A 17,159-nucleotide genomic window follows, 5' to 3' on the forward strand; every position below is an offset into this window, starting at 1 on the left:
AGGCTGATTATATTTGTTTGTACATCAGGTATGTTTTCTGTTAAATGTATTTTATTATATGATTTATTACGCTCTTTGCATTGGTTATGCAGTGGAGAGAGTAACCGAGGGCAACTCTCACTAAGAGGCTGATTATATTTGTTTGTACATCAGGGAATAAAAGATCAGCGAAACTGCGAATGCTGTCCTGTTCTTATAAATACACAACGCAGACAACAGACCAGTTACATGTGTTCATCAACAAAGAAATGTATACAGATTTGGACTCGAGGGTGAGTAAATGAGTACCGAATTTTCATTTTCGGTTGAACTGCCCATTTAAGAAGAATGTATTCTCAATAAATTGCCCTAAATGTGACAAAATTTAAATCACACACACACACACACACACACACACACACACACACACACACACACACAATATATATATTCATAAATTGTTTTATTTCCCTACAAAACAAAAACTCTGATATACACATGGGTATATGTTAATACAATAAAACGCTGCCTACAATAATTTACTCTCCTCATAAATTATAAATATCTCCTGCCTCAGACTAGCAATAGCAAGTACCAAATCATATTACTCAGGTTTTGCTAACACTCATTCTTCATTACTGCTTGCATAGAAAACGCCCAAAATGTATTAATGTTGACAGTGTCATCCTTTTTTATTACCTTTTCCTAAAATATACTGTCCCCTCCACTGTCTGTCAAAAATAGCAAAAGCCCCCTAAAAAAGTCGTTCTATCGGCTCAAAGCAAACGTACCGCTAGTGGCGTAAACCCTCAAGCCCGAGGACAGTGTGCACAGAAAAATGAAAGGGAAGAGAGGAGAGAAAAAAAGTAAGAAGCAGGGAGGAGGCCACTATCTAGGCTTCAAGACAGGCCTTCAACAAAGACGACGGGCTGCCATTCTGCTTTGGGGCAAAACAAGCAAATAAATATATAGAACTCTGCTATTCAGCGCTTCTCATTACTAGTCTACTTAGCCATACAGTGATCTGCAAAAAAAAAAGATGATACGAAGCAAGACCAAAGAAGCCTTCAAGAAATGCATCTCTTTCTCCATAACGATTCGCCCCGAGGAAAGAAAAACAGCAGAGTGCTGAAACAAACAATATAACCTCGGCATTGGAGAGACAATAGGCTCTGCGGCTCTTCATTTGAATAAATCATGTCCTCTATGAACGTAGGGTTCAGTAAAGATCCTTTTTGACGGATGAGTTTCAACAGTGGTTGTCAATACAAACAGAAACATATGGTGATATTGTGACATATGGTGTGCAAACTGGAGCATTTAAGGAAGGCGAGGAAAATGACAACACAGACGTGTGTTCTTTTCTAAAATTGGACCAAATCGCTATGACTCTGTAGCAAATAAAGCAATTTTCTGCTTGGTATATAGTATATACTTTTTTGCAACTGAACAAAACAAATCGAACATTAAGGGAAAAGTTAACCTAAAAACTGAAAATTCTGTCATTGTTTACTCATCCTCATGTTGTTGAAACAATGTCACAATCACAATTTTCATGCGATAGCATTTAATAAAAAAAGATTTCTTAATTTTGTGCTCCAAAGAAAGAAGAAAATAGATTTTCTTCTATGAAAGAAAGTCATTTTTGGAGCAGATTTGGAAGAATGACGGAACGATGACAGAATTCAAAATGCTCCACTTCTTTAATCAAGGGAAGAAATGTGAATTGAAGATCTTCTCTTCAAGACTCAGTCAAGATGCTTCCAAGTCTATAAAAGTGTGAGTCGTTTTGCTTCCACTGCCATTAAACCTGATGAAAATTCATAGTCTTTGAATTCCCTTTCCCCATATTAGACTCGGGATGTCAAAGAAGGGGTGTGACGTCTGACATGCGAGTGAAATTATGACTCCCAACCCCTCCCCCCCGCGTGCTAATAAACTTGTTACGAGACTTACGAGATCATTTGTCTTAATGTCAGACTAAATGATGCCACGCTCATAGCGACGCTGTAAAAATAAAAAATGCGCACTGCATACTTTGATATGTTCTATTAAACAGTCCAGTAATGCTCACCTCTTTAGCTTTCTGTTTGAGCCGGGCTTGTTCGGGATCTTCCTGTCTTGAGCGACTCTGCGAGCAAAGAGAATCAGCATTAGAAGGAAACATGACAGCTTTCATTGTTTTCATTTTCAAAGGCTAGATCACACACTTTTCATGCAGTCCGCTTTAATTTTTTAGTTACACCAAAAAGTCTATTCATGTTCCATGACAACCTTCTTTATGAGTTTTAATATCGCATACAAAATTTAAATAATGACAATTAGATTATTAAAAAAGTAAAAATTAGATTTTCCATACCACATTTACATCGTTTTAATAACAACCAACCTTGTTATGAATTGTCATGATAAGTTTGAGAAACGATTTGTTCCTGACACTTCCTTGAACTTTTGTTGAAAAGTTGAAAGTAGTGAACGCCTTCAAACATGACATTTCTACGAACTACAGGTACACAGTGAGCTTCTTTTAAATAGGTCAACTTTACTCCCAAACAATATTTATAGAGAGGCAACAGAAGAACAATTATTTTCAGGCGGACGTCTCAATTAGCCGACTGCATTAATTAGAAACGGGACCGCGCTGCATTGGGAATCGAACAACATGGAGAGCCTTCGGAGCGGGAAATCATCGGTGTCATCGTCGCTTGTCGTTTAAGTCAACTAATTACCTCTGCTTTCATGTTGCCATGTCCTTCTCCTGTGGGGAATTACTACACCCCCATCATATCTTAAGGAGGGAAACTTCAAGGGAGAGCAATGCATGCCGGGAAGTTGCTAGTAGCCATTTGTCGCTGCTTTGAATCGCTATACATATTTAGCAAAGAGAGTAAAACGCAGGTTCTAAAAACACCTTTAGGGAAGTAATCGGATTGGCTGTGGTTAACCTAAATGCCAGAACATTGTATAAACGACAGAAATATAGTCTTTTAAAGGTTTACTAGAATGATTTAGACACATCCCCTTAGATGCACTTACAAGTCTTTGCAATTTTTTGTTTGTGTACCTCATCTGGTAGAGACCTAGCCATAAGTCATGGCTTTGATTCTAAGGGAATGACTAATAACTCATAGCCTGAAGTCAGTTTGTAACGGCAAAATTATTTTAATCTAAAGCATCTCACAGAAAGTGTTGAAAGAGCTAAACTTGTTTGGACCCCTAACATTTCCTCAAACATCCAATTCACATGTCGGCCTACACAGCTAACAGAGCAGTTCTAGAAAGCCACGTTGGCGTGACTGGGGCACAAAGGTAAAGAAAGTGATGCCTTTGGGCTCATCATTACACGTAACATGATTTTTTCCCAACAAACTCTGTGAGTGAGATAGTGACACTTTCTTAAAAAGAAACGCGACTAGGAGGCAAATTTAAAACATGCTCTCTTGCTCCCTAACAGAAGACTCATTCCATTCCGCTTATGTACTTCAGTCCAGGCAACAGTACAATCAAATCAACTCCAGTCTGGATAAATCCCTCTGGCTTCGCCATTACCGCAATTTGCCACAGTACGAAGCTGAGGAGTGCAATCTTGTGTCTTAATGACACACTGCCTTTTCTCTCCAAGGCATAAAAGCATAACCGGTTTCTTTAACAGAGAAGCCAAAAACGTGCTGGAAAAGCCGGTATTTACTAGCATGGCGCTGATGTGTAGACTGGCGTTGAGTAGGGATGGGCACACCGATGAACGATTGTGAAACTGATTAAAGTGATAGTACACCCAAAAATAAAAATTCGGTCATCGTTTGGTTACAGAAACAGTGGCAGTAACCATTGACTTGCATTGGTTTGTGTCCATATAAAAGAAGTGAATGGGTACCGCTGTTGTTCGATTATCCACATTCTTCCAAATATCTTATTTTGTGTTCTGCAAAAGAAAGCAAGTCAGACAGGTGCCAGCAGCCACCGCAGCCTCACTCCAACATACTTTAGCGGCTTTCATCAGAATCTCCCGCTCTTCATCGTCTTTCCTCTGCTTTTCCATCTTCTCCAGCTGCTCAAAGAACTTCAGCTGGGTCCTCACATCCGACGCCTGCTCGTACAGCTCCTCATCCTGTGGGAAAAAACAAAGTCAAAACACTGAACACTTCATCAACACGTTCACCTTTACGCCATTATAACTTTTTCTCGCTCTGCTAAAGTTTTGCATAAAAATGAAAGTGCAGTTAGTAGGTCACCCACAGCTAATGGGATAATTGTGTTTCTCTGAGGCAACCCTGACTCGCTTTCCTGCGAACGCTGTTCTAGCGGCTCAGGTAAAAAGCCGCGTGAGTCGCGGCGGAGGAGCAAAGCTGAGCGGTGCGCACGAACGAACCCACACGTATCCATGCACTTCTGAGGGTATAGCCTATTAGCGGCAGGAACGGCACTGCTTCTCTAATCTCTTCTAGACATTTTTTTTGTGGCGAGGCGGTGCCTCACTCGCAGGGCCAACTTTTCCCGTCTTTCTTCAAGTTTGACTTGTTTTTCGCTGATCCCAACAGGCTGACTTTACTAGTTTTGTTACAAAATCAGATGGGAACAGATTGCAACATAACACTATGTTCTTATTCTAAAAAGAAACATTCTCTCCTGCAATACTAGGGTAACAAAACTGGGTTGCTTAAAGGGGTCATATGGCGTGAATATGTTTTTCTGTGTCTTTGGTGTGTTATAAGTTGCCCATGCATGTATTAGACACGTAAAATTAAAGTGTCGGAACAAAAGATGCATTCTATCCTAAGAGCATTTGCACGAAAAGTGACGATATGTACTGAAGCAAAACTAACCGTTCAAAAACATAAATGTATAAAAGTTACTCGAGCAATGTTATGCATTTTGACATTCTCCTGCTGCAGACTGATGACGCAAACTACCCGCGGATCGGACTTAAAAAAAAAAGAATATGAATGCAGTCCAGTGGGTGCAGGAATCGAACTAGGGTTCGGACCAGGCAATCAAACTAAATGTTAAACCGACCTAAGAGCGTCCAAATGTAAGGTGGGCGTACCGGCCAGTTAAATTGCTTTGGAACCTGATGCTCCACATATGGCAAGAGGCGTTACATTTCCGTTACACGCTTGCAGTATTTGACCAATCACTACGCACTGGTTGACTGGCTAATCATAGCACACCTCGTTTTTCAGAGCGATGAGCTTTGTAAAAACAATACACGCGTTTCAGAGGGGCAGGGCAAAGAGGAGAAACAAACATGCACGGTATGTGGAAAATACAGCGTTTTTTAACCTTAATCGTGTATACACATTGCATTACATCTAAAACAAACTATAATTTTTGTTTTAGCCGTGTCATTTTACTCCTTTAAGGATGTTTAGTCTAGCAACCAACTGTTCTCTGAAAGCAAAGACCCTGCGGGGTTTGAGAAGGTTCTGTACTTTCTTTAAAAACATTTGATTACCATTCAATGTTCAAAATTTGATCATAAATGTAGTACATTACATATAATTTTTCCTTTTTTTTCATAAAAGCTCAAAGGTGAAAATTACTTTTAATGTTTACCAGGGACACCTTAGATGTCTGGGAAACTCGATAGAGGCCCCCCAGGTATTTAAAGAGACAGTTCACCTCAAAATAACGATTAGGAATTAGCAATACAGAATTTTTATATAAATGTTTCACATCACAATACATTGAATATATCAACAAATAAATATGTTGCACACACACAAATTTTCATGCCGTGACTATATTAAATATGGTCAAAATATAAGTGAATTATATAAAAGAAAAAAGAAAATAGGACGGAAACAGAAAATTCTGAACTATATATAGCTGTGTGACTAGTATGTCCAGCCTTGTGAATCTACCATGAACAAGACCCAGGTGAGGGTCAAGACCATCCTTTCTCTGTCCAGTTGCATGTTCGGCGTGAAAGATGTATAATCGGAATGTTCGGCTGCAAAAGTCAGTTTGTGATTTCTCTTTGATGTTCAGAAGGCTAGGGTGAGTGGCTCAAGCATTGGTTCTTACTTTGCAGGAGTCAGCGCGGTTTTGGGCAACGGCCGAGACCTTCTCCAGCATGGAGCGCAGCCTAGACTGAGTGGCGTGAGAAATCAGAGTGACCGTCTCCATTGACATCTCCGTCACGCCGAACTTCTTAGCTGAAACGAGACAAAGTTTTAGGTTTAACTTTCTATGTAACATCTTGAGAATTGTAGAAACTAGTCTTGAGCGCCAAACCGATTGTGTTATTGTTCTCTTATTCAAACCTGCCTCACGATATGACCTAAATTTAACTGGTAAACACTTCAGCAACGCACTTAGCATCTGTCACACCCACGTGCTCAATCACAATTTCCATCGAGCACAGGCACATCCAGCAGGTGGCGCAATGTACCTCCTCCCTTCCCTCCTCCAGTCATCCAGCTGCAATCGTCTCTCACACAAACACACACAAAAAGCCCCCCCGGAGGAAGATTTACATTTTTAACACACTCCTCCCCACCGGCGACAGCATAACAACCACAGCCGGGCTCCATGTAATAGCACATATCCGCAGGCACTCATTGGTATGCACTGTGTGCTAAATCAAGCGCAAGGGGGGAGAGAGTTTGCTTAAATACAATAATGGAGGGTGCTTTTTGGGTGAGAGGGATCCAAAGACCTGCCTCACGTCTAGAGGAAAGTATCATGCTTCATGCTCTTTAAGAGATCTTTAAAATGATTTATGTGAAGGTTGCCTAATCCTTATTGATGAGAAAGTAGTACTGTGTTGAATGCTGGAGCGCATGACAAATACAGATTGCACGTACAGTTGTTAGATCTATGGTTTTGATTATGAACCATGGTTCCTGTCTCCAACAGGTTAGAATGGGACAAAATTGACTTTTTCCCCAGCTTGACCGATTCCCTGGGAAATCTGGGTAATGTATAGGAAGATTCATACGCTGGCCGTGAAACATTCACTTTTTGCAACCATATAAATGATGAAGCACACAGCTTGTGGGCATTTTTGACTAGCAGCTGTTAGTGCTCTAGAATACCCTAGAAACCACATAGCAACACCTTAGCACAGGCCCATAACATCAACAAACTGCATGGCAACACCCTGGTAACCAATCAACTTAGATTTAGTAAGTAGTACACCCTCTCTCTGTAGACATACATAAATTCTTTAAATGTACAAATGTAGATTACATGTAGAATCTACAAGCATGTTGATGTGATTCCATCAGTTGAAGTCCTTGAAATGTGCATTGTTTGCTTTGGCAGGGACGTTGAGCTCGTATGCAAGTGACCTTGTCAGGAACGGAGCCCAAGGCGACTTCTCAACTCGGTACAAAACAAACTGACAGAAAAGCATCAGAAGACGGCCTATAAAGTATTCATGCACAGTCTGAGGAGACCTCAGGCTCAGAGTATTCATTAGTCTGACTTAAGGAGTGAGTGACCAATGGAAGCACACATGAAAGTGCACTAGGTTTAGGTGGAGAGCACTGGAACTGCACCAGTGACTATTGAATAACAGCTTTTTTCCACTTTTTGTACACTACCATTCAAAAGTTTAGGGTTACTCAAGTTTCTTTGTCTCAGAAACCTTTGGATCTGAAGGCATATGTTTAATAAAATTGCGAAATTAGTTTAATAGACAAATATAAAATTGTGCACATGTACTAGTTTTTGATATTATAATACTAACGTTTTTTGATATTATAATACTAAAATAATATGTTCGAGTAATAATGAGAAATCAGTCAATGAGAGCCCAAAGTAATTTCTCCTTCGACAGTTAAAAAACATCTCAGATTGAGAATCCAAAAACCTAGCTGATAAAATGCAATTTTTTATTTCTAGGTGAAGTGTGACTAAAATAATCGTTTTTATTAATTTTAGATTTTTTTGTCCAAACATAGTTCACTAATATGTAAAAATCTCTAAAAGAAAAAAGTAGTAAGTCAACCTAAACTTTGGAATAGTATTCAATGCTATACATACCATGCAGATTTTGGCATTGAAACCAGAAATTACTAACATTTTTACTTTTAGAATTAACTTAAAATGAATGTTTGAGCTTTCTAAACTGAAAATAACTTACCATGAATTATCTTAAAATATGTCTGAGCCATTGTTTTGTCTCAAGATGCACACCAGAACTATATTTTTCCCAAGGCATTTTTATAAAAGAGACTTAAATATCTTAATTTAACTAAGGCACATTCCTGGTTTAAGCTGAGTCTTGTCTGCGAATCCAGGCCCCTATATGTGACCCATCTAAAAAGCCAGCTATGGCTCCATTAGGTGCTGCATTCTAGAGGTAAAATCAGTGTCAGTCTAGAATTTTTATGTACTTGTAAAACGAGCTTAATCTACCGATTTATTTCTGTGTTTTTGTACAAAAGCAAAATTGTTTCTTTTACACTGCTCCGAAACGAAGAATTGGGGTGCTTAAAAAAGAGTGACACATCCAGCCTGTCTCATCGGTCCAGCTTTCATCAGCTTTTTGTTTAAATCCATTCATAATCCCACACCCATTTGAAGATACGCCTTCAAAACATCGTCAGTCAACATTGATACTGTAATTAGAAGGAATATTAACTGCCCACACGCTAGCGGGAGAACCTAAACCTCTTTATTATTGTAAACCTGCCAGAAAAACAATCCTGATGAGCAACACTGCCAGACTGTCTCTGGTAGGTGAGAGTACCGTGGCAGCGACTTATTTCGTACCAGTCTCCAGGAGACGCTTGTGGAGCATGCTGGCGGGAAGGAAGGCCTCATCTTTGCAGGAACGGATCTGTGTGCCCACCAGTTCAGAGCCTGTGGCCAAGATGCGGGCGTTCTCCTCGTTCAGGTTCACACCGGCCATGGAAGCCACATCATTGATGTCGTCATCATCCCTGTGGACACAAATGGAGTAGATACAATTTGGCCTTTCAGAGAATACTGTAAGTGCAGGTATGAATAAATGTATATATATTTTATATTAAAACTTTTTTGTTTTACATTTTTCTCAATTTTTAAATGTGCATTTGCAGTTATATTTGATGATTAATAAAATCTTTTTAATAGAAGATGAGATTGAGGCAATTAGCATGCCTAATAATAACAAAATGCCTAATATTGTTTCACCAAAATAAATAAAAGATCTTCAGTAAAACCTTCATTCCATCACAACATGCTCACATTCTTTTATGCCCCAAAACCAATCAAACCAACAATTCTAGATAAACGCTGCCTCCTACTGGACTCTGAGCAACATTACCTGAAAGTCCCACCCCCAGGGTCATTCAGCTTCTGCTTCTGATTGGCCGAGGCTTGAACAGCCACACCCATGGGAGTCCTCACTTGCAAGTGCGTCCCAGCAGCACCTACAGTAAAACTCTTAATTACATCGGGGCCGTTCGCTGGACGATTTCATGACAAAAGGATGCAATCGTCCTCAATAACTTCCCTTTAGTGGGTTTCAAATGGACTCTGAGCTCATTAAGAGGCTCGTAGCTGAGTTACCTTGAGCACGGACTGTCTGTGTGAACACAATCGGCATTCTCGTCGGAGTCGCCTGCACTCCAGGTCTCTTAACAGCCTGATGAGAACAAATTCACAGATGATGAGAAAACAATCAATGTTGTGCTATCTCAACAACACAAACAGAAAGAGGAAAACAATTGTGCAGAGGTACCATGGTGGCAGATGGAGCCATTACGGTGGCGGGCCTTATGCTAGATACCGTGGAGGTCAGCGCACTCGGCGCTGGAGCCTTAATGGTGTTGACCGTGGAGGTGGTGGAGGTTTGGGAGAGCTGGGTTAAAGACTGTTGCGAGTTCAGAAGAGTGAGACGCAGAGCGGGCAGACTTTTCTGTGTGAAGAGAAACAGGTATAATTTTGTTTTTTTAATTCTGTAATCCGGTTTTGTCATTCCATTATGATAAAGTTTCAGCACTACCTTCAGAAAAGGGATAAGGTAGGGTTGGGGAGATGACTTTAACTCCGTCTGCAGGCGATTTGTAAACTCCTCTGGTTCGATTTTTGCATCCTGTTGAGATTTGAAACACAAATCTTTGGTTTATTATTTTCAATACTACATTAAAAAGTATGTGATTTAAAGTACCACTGAAGACACCAAATAAGCCAAGATTTAGAATTATCAAACATTTTAAATAAAGAAACACCATGGCATTCTTTTTATTTATTTAATTAAACTACATTATTTCTAGCTTTCCAAACAGACAAGTTGATAATCTGTGACATTGACTAGTACATTGTCAACATTCTTTGCATCTCAATTTTTCAGCTAATCATTTTTAACCAACCATCCATTACAAAATAAATAAATGATACATCAAATGAATGCAATTAATAATTTACTAACAAGGCTTAATTTAAAAACATAAAATATATTATAAATTCTATAGATTTTCATAAAAAGAGAATTTTTATTAGTAGTCTCAAGGTTTTATGCCCAATGTGTAGAAAGTTTTAAGTTTTTTTTTAATAGATGAATAAAACACTGCGTTTTCACAATCATTCAAAACAATTAACCGATGCTAAAGTGGGCCTTTCTTAAACAACTGTGCTTGTTGTTTTGACTAATCCAAATTGATAAACGCAGCACAATCTTACCAACAGATCTTGTACCAGTGCCTTCACATTCTTTGATGTTTCTGGTGAGGGGGAATTATGGGATGCAAGTTTGATGAGCGTTGCTAGGAAGTTCTTGCACTTCTTCACATTCTCTTGCATTTCCTAAAAAGAGAAATGCAGGGGGGAAAACATGAAATCTAAATCATATCAAGCACTAGAGCTGTCAAAATATTATACATGGGCAAAATAATTCACGTTAACAATGTTTTTACAATATCTGTTTCTGTGATATCGATTTGAATCTTTTTGGCCCAAAAATCACACTTAAAATATATGTTTAGGGATTAACGAGAGAGTTTGTAAACATTGGTAGTGGCTTTAAGATACCATATGTGTAGAATTAACATGTTATATATAATCATGGTTTTTAATATCACAGTTATTGTCAATACCGGCATATTGTGAGTGACACCCCTATTTGTTTTGTCCTCTGAATTTAATTAATGTTAACACTCAGAACTGTAAAAAAGAATGACAAATGCCCCGCATTTCATTGGTCATACAAAAAGGGTTGCACATAACACATGCACACGATTGGTTGAGCTAGTGTTGTTATGTTTGATACAGTCAAACCCTCGAACAAGCAAATTATAATTTTGTATTGTTCTGGAAGCACAAAAATGACACGCTGTACCTTTAAGAAAGGGAAACAGCGTGAGAGAGCAGTGGTACCTGAGAGAGGACTGGACCTCTGTTGACAGGGGTGACAGCGGAAGTCGTGGTGGGACTCTGTGGGGTCAGTGAGGGTTTGAGGACCGTCTGCTGTGCGGGCTGAACACGGGCTCCTGCCGTAATGACTGTGGTGGTAGGCTTCTGAGCTGAGGTAATTGTAACCACTGCTGTTTTCTGCTACAAAAACAAAAAGGCATGCTGAGTTAAAAACAGTGATTTAATGTGATCCGGTGTTGCCTGCAGCTTTGTTAAATCTACAGCGACAATTCTGACCATGTTGAACGTTTCCAGCCTGTATTAAAAGTTGTACAACTGATATAAAAATTGGATAGCTAGAAATTATACTATTTACACCTGATTTGAAGATCTGCTTCAAGCGATCTGATCACAAGTGGATTGCAGCTGTAAATGAAGTCTAATACAATTTGTGATCTAAACACTCAAATCACATTTGAAAGTGGTCAGGGACACAACACATTTGTAGGTTTACAGTTTGGTTTGTGGCAGCAAGAAAAAAGGCAATCACAAAACGTTTGCTATTCTCTCATTTGTCGTCCTGAAAGACAGCGAAGGACCGTCCACGCCTGCCAATAAATCACAGAGCTACAACAAGGGTTTTAAACTTTCCCAGTAACGTGTGATTTAAAAAGTGAAAGCACATGAACATTAATACACATACAAATTGAAACAACTTTGCATCTGGTACCACATTTTGTGATTATAGCGTATTATAAGTCCCAGCATTTACTGTGATGTAAGAAAATGTACGGTCACATGTTTAGATGTTAGAATGAACTTTCACACGGTTATGTCATGCAAAAAGAGTGTCAAGATACTTTCAGAACACTTGTCGGGCTTATACCTGGGCAACAGGTGTGGTGACTCTGAAGGGTGCTGCGGCTGTAGGAGTTGCAGGTCTCGGAGACAGTGTGCCCTTATTTTGATTCTGAGCTTTGACCTGGGCCAGGACTTGCTGGGGAACCAACACCAGCTGACCCACCTCCGTCCGTACCAGAACCATGCCTACAGAGAAGAGCCGCAACACAACCATACATTAAAGAAATCCTAAGTCGTTTTTTCAGCTTTAGAGTACTCAAGCAAGCATAAAGCAACCAACTGGAGCTCTCACCTGGCGGTATAGTGAATCCTGGCGGTAACTGGATATTTTGCTGCTGCGGCCTGACCACCAGCTGAGTCGTAGGTGCCACCGGACGCTGTAGTGCCGTTGCGGTCGCCGTCCCTTGAATCGGCGTTCCGGGTCTCAACAGGGTCGTAGGCTGGCCTACGAGGGTCGTCATCGTTGGCTTCGCGAGTGCAGAGGGAGTACTTGCCACAGGAAGTGAGGTCACCACCGGACTAGCCTGCATAGCACTAGACACAATAATCTGAGTGGGCGTGCTGGGGTGCAAACCTACAGGAGCAACGGGGAGCTGGTTCGGGACGATAGCTTTGATCTGGCTTTGAGGGTCAGATTTGGGCTCTGTGTTTGTTAATGCCACGGAAGCGGACCCGAGACCCAATCCTGAGACTTTGGGGTCACCTCCATTGTGTACAACACCTGTGATGGTATTAGGAGGCCTGTGCAGTGCAATGGTGGGATTTGCTTGACTGTCTAATGGTTGTGGCAGTGTGCTATTGGGCTGAGCAGACACGAAAGCGGTATTTGTGTTATTAGGAGCAGACATGTTGCTTTTACCTACACCTGAACCAATGTCAATACCATTTACACTGCCGGCTCTGGCTTCAACTTGCAATCCCGCCACAGAGGCGGGAGCAGACGCTATCACAGAAGAGTTCAACGTGCCAGTGCTTCCGTTCACACTCTGTATTCTGGCGGGAGCGGTCCGGATGTGATTCGTGTTGGGATGAGAGTCCGTTGCTGCTGCGTCACTTGAACAGCTCGCGGACAAAGTTGATGGATTTGATGCCGCCGTTCCCGCTGAATGATACTGCGCCCGATTCGTAGCGGTAACCAAAGATGCGGAGTTATTAGACAAGTTCGAGGCGGAAGGGACAGAATTAGACGCCTGTATCCTTTCCGGACCGTTTTCCAGAGACTTTCCCTCCTGATTTCGCTCTGACTGGCGCTGCTGCTCCAGTGTTGTTCCTACTTGGGCGGGCAGCAATTTTCCCAAGTGTGGATTTATCGCGCTTGTGGATGAACCCGGTCTCCTTATATCGCCCACCGACTTGTTTTGTCCGCCGAGCTGCGATTCTAACGAGCCTACGAGGTCACTGACGGCTTTCTCGTCCACTTCGGAGTAGAGCATATCTTCCAGTGGATCGGGGACGCCCGCCATCTTTGAGAGACGCTTGAGATGTGCGCACCGCGCGTGCGTTGTTTTGCAGCAGGGGCATTGTGGGTAGTGTAATGACATCATGCGTAATATTTACAGCTGTTTGTCGTAAGCTTGTCATATCCAAATAAGAATACTGAGATTATGGGCTATACAAAACCGGAGCATGCCTTGCAATCCCTGTAAATAAATGATATTTAAAGTATTAGTGGTGACCATTATTATAACAAATTGTACGCGAACAGTCACGGTTTAGGTGATAATTAAACATTTTAAAGCTAAATCGCATTTTAATATGTTATTTAATTAAAATAGTATTCGAATCATACGTGTTAAGAAGAGTTATTGGCGTTTATCACTTTAATCTGGACCAAACGTTATTTTTATTTAACGTTTTAAATATAGAAATAGGTCAAATCTTAAACCGTTATTTTTAAAGCATTTCAATAAATTAAATAGATCTCAACCTCCTGAATTTTTTACAATTGGTAATTTGACACTAGAAGAGTATCTGCGCAAATAAAACGCAGCCATGAGTTTTCAGGCGTCAGACTAAGTTCACGTGGTACAGAAATGAACCAATAGCATTGCGAGTCGTGTTGTACTGCTCAAAGATTGAAAACAACGGTCTAGGGTTTTTAATCATTTTTAACCTTGCTGTCATAAAGAGTAAGTACCTATTCATGTTGGCAGTCACGTCGTATTAACTGTTTATATATGTAAAGTAATGTAAAAATGTATTATTAGTGCGAATTTGTAACGATCTGACTATCCGAAGGCTCCAGTGTAGTTTTAGAATGGGATTAGAAACAATGTAGAGGGCTGGCAAATGTCTTTTTTAAAAGTTGGTTGAGTTTTTGTGTTTAATGGGTTTTTTAATGGAAGGGTTACGACAGAATCATCCTTAACATGACACAATATATAAAAAATGTAGTGTAATACAAAACAGGAGTTACAAGACAAAAAAAGATACGACACATCTTTGCTAAAATGTCTCATACACCGGTAACGTTATATTAAATATTAATCATATGTAAGTATAATCAAAAGGTTTGGTTTATCAAAATAGTTAGAGTTTCGTATATTATAAAATCAAAAGGACGATTATGTAAATGTCAATAAACCTCCGTGTTAAGCAAAGGGGCGTGGCGCATTGGTAGAACTGTTGTGTTGTTTTATATCTGCGGGCGCTGGGACATAGAATCATTGAATCATGCATATCATATCAACAGGCAAATCCTGTTGGCAACGAATACATATTCGTTTCAAATGTAGTATGACGTTGTTATTAAGATGTGTTACTATGGTATGTTATACTTCCTCCAGATAAAGATTTTTTGCTCTCTTATCAGACAGCTAGAAACATGGCCACAGCACAGTCAACGCTGATGTTCGCAGTGTGCATCCTAATGATAGCAGAACTTATACTGGCCAGAAAAGACTACTATGACATTCTTGGCGTCCCGAAAGATGCTTCTGAACGTCAGATCAAAAAAGCTTTTCACAAGCTTGCCATGAAATATCATCCAGACAAAAACAAGAGCCCAGATGCAGAAACAACATTTCGAGAGATTGCAGAGGGTAAGTGTCCTACATTGGTTTCATTGTTCTTTATGTTTGACCAGTTTGTCATAATCTGTCATATTAAATAGCAAGCTTTAAAGAAAATAAGCAGATGTATTGGTTGTTTTGTTTACCACCAATACATTGTAAAACTCTTGTTTCTCAGCATATGAAACCCTATCCGATGAGAAGAGGCGACGAGCGTATGACCAGTTAGGAAACAATCCTTTTACAAGTGAAGATATGGGTGGAGAAGGAGGTGGGCAACGTCATTCCTTCGATTTCAACTTCGATGACATGTTCAAAGACTTTGATATCTACAGCCAAAATAGGCACGCTCGTCCGAAACGTCATTTCGACGAACAATTTAGAGCCCCCCAGCAAGCACACAACCGCCATAAGAGACATTTTCAGGGTGCTTTTGGTGCTGGTGTCTTTGAAGACATGTTTGAAGATATGGAGAAGATGTTTACATTTGACAGGCACGTCAAAAGGACAGAAAGCAGGTTTCAGGGAACAGCCAAACAGCACTGCAGAACTGTTACCCAGAGGAGGGGAAACATGGTGACCACTTACACTGACTGCACCTCATCTTGAATATCAGAGCGGACCACGGCTCAGAGGATTATGCTACTTGTATTTTTATTTTATCTAATAAGACTGATTTATTTGTTTGCTGCTTTGAAGAGTGAGGTGCGATTTTACCTGTGACTGTGAGTGATTTATTCCTTAGGATGATGAGTAGTTTGGCGTTCTCAGTTTGATTGACACTATGCTGAATATTAGAGCCTCTTAAACAAGTTTGTTTTTCTCACATTTGCGAAATTCTACCTATTAATCTTCTTTAAGATGAATTTCTTCAGGGGAAATTGTGACCCCCCCTTATATTAGTGTGCATATACAGTATATTTAAATTGCTAATTCCTTTCTCAACATACATAAGAAGTGACTGTACACACAAAATTCATTGCTTTTAGAATTGTTTAAAAAATCCACATAACATCAAAGAGACCATATGCATATTACATTACTTAATATAGTTATGTTGCATTTTCAAGTCATCAAAATATGGATTCTTGAGCTTCATATTTTCACAAACATCTAGTCTCTTATTTTGATCTGACGCTTAAGAAATGTTTGCTGAATTGTTGTGAATAATAGAGTTAATTATGTTGAATAGTTTCTCACATTAACACTTATTAGATTGAAAGTGTGCCTTTCCCACTCATTGATTCAATTGGAATGCAAACAAATTGGAGCACTTTTTTGACCTCATGCGTATTACAGTTTGCGTGGCTGAGAAACGCTGAGCTTAGTTTTTTCATCTGTTGTCCAGTTGGGTTTGTAAACAGCTTTTGTTGTAGGAAAGCAAAACAAGTCTGACAGGCCAATGTGTATGACATCTATACATATTGTTACAAAGGATTTGCATGAAGATGTAACTCCTGAGGAACATGGACGACTTGAATTTCTTTTTTTATGTAAATATTATGTATTACCCAGCTGTGATCTTGTATGACATCACATGTGTTGAATGTTCTGTCTTAAATAATCTTGTGTGCAATATTTAAAGTCAGCTGTTCTTATGGTATATGTTACCTAGTTGACATCCGGCACTTTCTGTATTTTAATCCTATGGATGAGAATAAAAATAGCATTTGGGCCCAGATGTATAATATCATGTATTTGGGTAGACAATAAAAAGTGTTCAAAACTTTGTTTGTAACCATTTTGTTTTAATATGACACTGGTCTGTGTTTTTCTGCCCATTAGTGAACATTTTGAGCATTCTCAGTTTATTTTATGTTTCAATTTTAATAGATATTTCTTTGTATTATGTAATATTATATCATGGATATGTAGTTAGTGGGATAATAATACAAATAACTTAAATATACGTATGATATTTACCCAAAATAATGTTCCCTTACTTAAATTATTTTTCTTGCGCCCCGTAGTTTCGGTTGCCTTGAATTGTTTCCAGAAATTTCAGAATCGAGTCAACAGATGTTC

The 17,159-nt window shown here is 39.6% G+C and overlaps 2 protein-coding genes across 3 annotated transcripts in view; one reads left to right on the forward strand and one right to left on the reverse strand.

The window, feature by feature from the left end:
- Positions 1–13,667, reverse strand: part of LOC306890647 (transcription initiation factor TFIID subunit 4) — a gene marked incomplete at its 5' end in the record, with an annotated part of 32,586 nt that extends 18,919 nt beyond the window's left edge. Inside the window, 12 exons of the mRNA XM_079450512.1 lie at positions 2,054–2,110; positions 3,962–4,087; positions 6,004–6,134; positions 8,701–8,870; positions 9,236–9,341; positions 9,481–9,556; positions 9,653–9,829; positions 9,917–10,006; positions 10,594–10,716; positions 11,287–11,463; positions 12,149–12,309; positions 12,416–13,667. Coding sequence (XP_079306638.1) covers positions 2,054–2,110; positions 3,962–4,087; positions 6,004–6,134; positions 8,701–8,870; positions 9,236–9,341; positions 9,481–9,556; positions 9,653–9,829; positions 9,917–10,006; positions 10,594–10,716; positions 11,287–11,463; positions 12,149–12,309; positions 12,416–13,667 — 2,646 coding nt within the window. The remainder of the gene's footprint in view (positions 1–2,053; positions 2,111–3,961; positions 4,088–6,003; positions 6,135–8,700; positions 8,871–9,235; positions 9,342–9,480; positions 9,557–9,652; positions 9,830–9,916; positions 10,007–10,593; positions 10,717–11,286; positions 11,464–12,148; positions 12,310–12,415) is intronic.
- Positions 13,139–16,952, forward strand: dnajb9a (DnaJ heat shock protein family (Hsp40) member B9a). 2 transcript variants are annotated; one of them, XM_079450516.1, is made up of 3 exons: positions 13,139–13,645; positions 14,936–15,164; positions 15,313–16,952. In XM_079450516.1, the coding sequence occupies exons 2-3, from the start codon at positions 14,948–14,950 to the stop codon at positions 15,741–15,743; spliced, it is 648 nt and encodes a 215-aa protein (XP_079306642.1). In that variant the 5' UTR covers positions 13,139–13,645; positions 14,936–14,947; the 3' UTR covers positions 15,744–16,952. The 2 variants fall into 2 exon arrangements, with proteins under 2 accessions (XP_079306642.1, XP_079306641.1); XM_079450515.1 differs by lacking the exon at positions 13,139–13,645 and adding an exon at positions 14,133–14,252.
- Positions 16,953–17,159: the final 207 nt, after the last annotated feature.

Source organism: Barbatula barbatula (assembly GCF_947034865.1).
Source record: "Barbatula barbatula genome assembly, chromosome: 25".
Lineage (NCBI taxonomy): Eukaryota > Metazoa > Chordata > Actinopteri > Cypriniformes > Nemacheilidae > Barbatula > Barbatula barbatula.